Source organism: Leptonychotes weddellii, unplaced genomic scaffold (assembly GCF_054177405.1).
Source record: "Leptonychotes weddellii isolate Sample4059 unplaced genomic scaffold, ASM5417740v2 HiC_scaffold_13653, whole genome shotgun sequence".
Taxonomy (NCBI): Eukaryota; Metazoa; Chordata; class Mammalia; order Carnivora; family Phocidae; genus Leptonychotes; species Leptonychotes weddellii.
Window position 1 is genome coordinate 1 of NW_027716466.1, and position 5580 is coordinate 5580.

The 5580-nt window shown below is 57.2% G+C and overlaps 1 protein-coding gene across 1 annotated transcript; it reads left to right on the plus strand.

Moving 5' to 3' along the window:
• The first annotated feature begins 1182 nt into the window (after positions 1–1182).
• LOC145718298 (dipeptidyl peptidase 9-like) lies at positions 1183–5557 on the plus strand. The gene is made up of 4 exons (XM_081809778.1): positions 1183–1741; positions 2208–2343; positions 3931–4076; positions 5050–5557. Exons 1-4 carry the CDS (start codon positions 1733–1735, stop codon positions 5368–5370), a joined length of 612 nt encoding a protein of 203 aa, XP_081665904.1. The 5' UTR covers positions 1183–1732; the 3' UTR covers positions 5371–5557.
• The last annotated feature ends 23 nt before the right edge of the window (positions 5558–5580 follow it).

Below are 5580 nucleotides of genomic sequence, written 5' to 3' on the forward strand. Positions count from 1 at the left end.
GATGCGGGGCTCGATCCCAGGACCCTGGGATCATGACCTGAGCCGAAGGCAGACGCTTAACGACTGAGCCACCCAGGCGCCCCTTTTTATTTTTACTCTTAACTGAAGTCTCGTTGACAACACAACAGCATGTTAAAGGTTACAAAGGGAAAGACTGGCTTCTCACGTCCCCTCCGGAGGCCGTGCGTGCTGGCAGGGCGCAGCTCTGAGCCGCCTGCACTATTTAGGGGCCTCAGGGGGTCCAGGTGCCCCGGGAGCACCTCCTTCAGTGTGTGCACCTTCTCACGTGGTCCTGGTGACAAAACTGGCAAGTGACTGCGTGTGGTGGGGGTTTCCCAGCGACATTCTCTGTTTCTAGAAAACCTGCATTTATTTTAAAAGGACGGCAGCAAAGGATACATCAGTGTTTGTTGTACAAACTGAACTGTTCTAAGTAACCCTACGTTAGGGATCCCTTCACTCCTCACCCCGCCCAGGCTCCCGAAGCCTCATCCCCTCGGAGGTGGCCGACCGCAGCGAAAATCCCGGCAGAGCATTTTTGTATGCACACATCTCCACAGGACATTGGGGGTTTTTGTTTTGTTCTTCAAAGATTTATTTAAGTCATCTCTGCACCCAGCATGGAGCTCAAACCCATGACCCCAAGATCAGGAGTTGCATGCTCCTCCAACTGAGCCAGCCGGGCGCCCCTCCATAGGACATCGTTTTAGGGGATTTGAAGAGGTTGGGTTTTTTTTTTTAGAAAGTATGGTTTTATGTGGCTGCAGAGAAGTGTGCCATAATTTTGAAACCAGTTTGTCTTTTTGGACATTCAAGTCCGCCTTTTTTTTAATATTAAGAACACAGCGTGTTTGTCCTTCCACTTAAAGTCACCGCTCGAGCGAAGCCCTCAGGAACAGTTCCCTGGAGCATAATGCTGCATCAGAGAACACTCCTTCTTTAAGTGTTTTACCTCCATGTTCCCAGGTCGGCCCCAGAAAGGCAGTGAGTGGCTCTTCCAGTCCCCAGAGCAGGGTTCCTTCCTGTTCTTCCCGAGGCCTCATCGCTAAACATCACACTGGGGTCTGATGGGGCTTCACCCAGGAAGCAAGGCTAAGAAGCATCTTAGCCTTGAGCACCTGGGTCAGAGGGGTGGGCTGACCCCTTGGGGACCAGGACTGGGGGCTGATGGGCCCTCGGGCACAGGCCAGCCCCTCCCTCAGCCTCTGTCCTGGGCACTGTGCCCTCTGCTCTGCACTCGCAGCTCTGGGCATGCCCAGAAGGGGCTGTCTGGGGTTGGCGTTCCGATTTCAAGTCCTACCAGAGGACATGCGGTGAGCTCAGATTGCTGTCCCCTCCTGCCGCGCCAGGTCTGCGAGGCGCTTCTCGCCCAGCTAGCTCTTTTCCAGCCGGTGGGCTAAAGCCAACTAGGGAGAGAACAGACGTCCCGGGCACAGAACTCTGGGCCCTCCCTGTGGGGGCAGGGAGAAGGGCCTGGGTCTCTCCGCTACGCATCAGCCCCCTCCCTCAGCCACTGTGGGAGCAGAGGCGCGGGAAGTCCAAGGCCTGGCCTGGGGCTGCTTCACGAGGAGACCCTGTGCCCCCACAGATCTGGGTCAACGAGGAGACGAAGCTGGTGTACTTCCAAGGTACAAAGGACACGCCCCTGGAGCACCACCTCTATGTGGTCAGCTATGAGTCGGCGGGCGAGATCGTGCGCCTTACCACACCCGGCTTCTCCCACAGCTGCTCCATGAGCCAGGTGGGCACTCCCTAGATGTGCCTGGCACCATTAAGGCACCCAGCCTTAGCCTGTCAGAATGATCTAGAATGTCAGGCAGTGAACGTGCCCAGGGCTACTTCCAGTCCAGGGCAAGCATTTGGTAGCAGTCCGCAGGCTGTAGAACCAGCAACGTGAGCAGGCTCTGGCATCAGAAGGATCTGGGTATGACCCTGGGTCGGTCAGTTACCACCAGGGAAGTGTCGGGGGTCGGGGGTCCCTGGCCAGGGGACAGATTCCTCTTGGCCTCAGTTTGCTTATCTGTGAAATGGGGGTGATGGTAATAGCACCCACCTCATGGGAGTGGAAGAGTTTTAAAGTTTAAACAAGCGAGCACACAGGGCAGAGACAGTAAGTGGGTTGTGACGGGGCAGAGGGAACCAAAGTGGACTGGGAGGTCGGGAAGGACACGCGTCATGCAGTGCTCAGCACCCCGTCCTGCCTACAGAACTTCGACATGTTCATCAGCCACTACAGCAGCGTGAGCACCCCGCCCTGCGTGCACGTCTATAAGCTGAGCGGCCCCGACGATGACCCTCTGCACAAGCAGCCCCACTTCTGGGCCAGCATGATGGAGGCAGCCAGTGAGTAGCCCCACATCCCTGGGGACCTGACCAAGTCTCCCCTGCCATCCCCAGCAGCCTCGGCTTGCCTGTCTGTAGAATGAGATGCGGCCCTGTTAAATAACACTGGCGAGAGGGGGCTGTTCTGGCAGCTTCGAAGCAGCAAGTGGCCCGGGGGCCCCAAGAGCTCATCACTGGGCATTACCAGTGGCCTCACCTGTCCTGTGGGCCCTGCCCCCTGGGCCTGTCTCTAACTTCTGCTCTGTGGTTAGGGACAGCACGGCACAGAGCGACCAGCTGCCAGACATGGGGCGTCGCCACGTGGGGCGTTCTCATCCTTGGGTGGCTGTCTCCAGGGGCATCTGCGCAGGGCACACATCCCGATACCTTTGTTTGTGGAAGGAGCTGGGGCGTCAGGCAGGAGCGTAGCCTCGGGGAACAGAGGCAACTTTCCAGTTTGCCCAAGAGCCTGAAGGGTGGCCGGAACTCTGCTCAGGTGGCCCCAGATTCATTGCTGGCTGCAGAACCATAGGCAAGTCAGTCAGTCTCCCTCAAATGTGTCCTTCTCTATGAAACGGTCTCACGGCAGGCAGTCCATAAGGTGAAAGCTGAACACTCTGGACAGCGCCTAGCCCACGGCAATCACAGACTAAAAAGGATGCCCTTCCCTGACCCCACATTTGCCACTTGCTAGATTTCCAGAACATTCTAGGAAATAAGAATGCCTGGCGTTTGTGGGGTGTCTGTGGGCTGGAAAGCATCTTGTTACATCGTCACCCTCTGGGACCCAGTAGAAGTCTCCAGCCAGTAGCTCACTCAGTCTGTGACTCTCCCCACATCACTGCAGGACCTGATAGAGCAGGAACCCTGGGCCCGTGTTACAGATGAAACCGAGGGAAGGGTGGGTCCTACCAAGACACCCAGCACAGCAAGGGGGACAGCAGTGGGAAGTCCTGGGTCCTGGTGCCGGCAGGTGGACTGAGGCACCACGTCCGGAAATTCCCAGTCTTGCCATGTTTGTAGCCCACCTCCATGAGAAGTGGGCAAACACGGCCTATGCACCAAGCCCGGCCACTCCCGGTCACTTAGGGACTGTCCACGGCCACACTGGGGCCGAGACAGCCAAGCCGTGTAGTTAAGACGCAGAGACAGAAGTACCCACCGTCTGACCCTTTACAGAACCTGTGTGACAATTGACTTATTTCCTTTTTAAATTGACTTTCTCTATTTATCTAAATAAACTTTCAAGGTAATCCTAAAGAAAGATGTTTGCCTCACTGTCATGATTGGAAAACCAGTGGTGCTTGGCAAAGGTGAAAATCAGAGGCAGATGATAGCAGAGGCGTGGCCACCCCCATAGGAGATCAGATCAGCAAGTGTCGGGGGGCTGTGGGGGACCGCAGCCTGCCGCGTGCACACTCATGGGACCAAGGGTCCTTTGTGGCCCTTGGATTCTGATTCAAACCATCAGGAAGCACAGAAGACAGGGTGCCTCCCATCCTCCCTCCACAGCCGAGGGCCAGGCAGTGGCTCCTGGGCTTCATTCAGCCAGATGTGCTTCCCTGGCGCCCTCCGGCCCAAAAAGCCACAGCCGCTCTGTCTCTGCAGGCTGCCCCCCGGATTACGTGCCCCCGGAAATCTTCCATTTCCACACGCAGTCGGACGTGCGGCTCTACGGCATGATCTACAAGCCCCACGCTGTGCAGCCAGGGAAGAAGCACCCCACTGTCCTCTTTGTGTATGGAGGCCCCCAGGTGCGTGTCAGCCCTGCTCCCTACACCCCCTTCCTTCACAGCAGGACTTGGGTGCCAGCTAGGGCAGAAGGAGGGTTCATGCAAGGGGGCCGCAGCCCCACTGACCACACAGGGTTCTTGGGGGCCCTTGCTCCCCTGCCTCTGGGTCTCTGTACATCCCACCCTCTCATACAACTCCCTGCCCCTTTCACCTGCTGATGCTCCCTTGTCCCTCTGGGAAACCCCCCTAGCCCCCAGGTGTCTGTCTGGCCCACTTGCCCAGCAGTGACCCACTGTCACCCCTGGTCACCTACTTGGGGATAGAGGTGGCCATGGGCCCTGGGCCCAGTTCTCTGAGAAGGGGACAAGACAGGTCCAGGCAGGCAGATGGGCATTGGGGTCCATCTAAGATGGCAGTTTCTCACCTGGGGTTATTCTGTCCCCCAGGGAACACTTGGTGATGTCCAGGGACATTTGTAATCATCACAGCTATGGTGGGGGCCTGGGACAGTCAACGCCCTGCAGTACCTGACATGGCCCTCCCATGGCAGAGACTGACAAAGCTCCAAACATCAGTAGCGCCAAAAGTGAGGAACTGGGTTAAGTCAAGTTACTCTGAGAACACCACCAGTTTTTGTCTGTTTTTAGAGAAAACTGCAGGTAGAAAGGGGGCAGAATGTGGCTGAAAAAATCAGGGAGTGATTCCAGGGTAGGGCCGCGGCAGAGGCCCCGGCTGAGGAGGGAGCCCATCCTAAGCACAAGCCTGGTGCAGAGTGGGCCTCTGCCTGACCTTCTATTCCCCCGTGGCTAGAACCCTTCCAGAGCCATCTGCAGCCTCCACAGTAAAGTGCAGGAGCTTTGATGAGGCTGTAAGACCCCCGGCCCCATCCCTCTGGCCCCTGGCCCATCCAGCCCCTCCTGCCTGGTGTCTCACACTGGATTCCTTGCCACTCGTCCTAAAGCTCCACGTCCCCTCCTTGCTCTCCCGTCACAGGTACAGCTGGTGAATAACTCCTTCAAAGGAATCAAGTATTTGCGGCTCAACACACTGGCGTCCCTGGGCTACGCCGTGGTCGTGATCGATGGCAGGGGCTCGTGTCAGCGAGGGCTTCGGTTCGAAGGGGCCCTGAAAAACCAAATGGTAACATCACTCCACAGTTTCTCTGGGTCTTTCCTGTGTGGTGAGGGCAGCCCTGGGGCTCGGGGGCAGCTCTGGAACACCTCCTCAAGGCCAGTCCCGGCCAGGATGCCAGGCATAAAAGTAGGGCAGCCTTTCGGAACCAAGGAGAATGTCCACTCTGATGCTGTGCTCTGAGCCACACCCCATGGGGAGACAGGTGTCTACACATCCCACCTGGTGCCTGAGGCCCAGATGAGCCAAACATTTCAGTATGGGCCCCGTCAGCAGGAAGTCCCAACGGCTGGAACAGACAGGGACTGATGGCTATAGAAGTGGTGCTAATGGTGGTGAAGGTTGTGGTGGTGAGGATGGAGAAGATGGTGGTGAGGATGGAGAAGATGGTGG

What these genes read in the sequence shown, in the direction of transcription:
- LOC145718298 (XM_081809778.1), top strand. An exon ending in CAGCATGATGGAGGCAGCCA is followed by an intron (nt 2,344 to 3,930) that starts GTGAGTAGCCCC and finishes CTGTCTCTGCAG; the next exon opens with GCTGCCCCCCGGATTACGTG. An exon ending in TTGTGTATGGAGGCCCCCAG is followed by an intron (nt 4,077 to 5,049) that starts GTGCGTGTCAGC and finishes CTCCCGTCACAG; the next exon opens with GTACAGCTGGTGAATAACTC.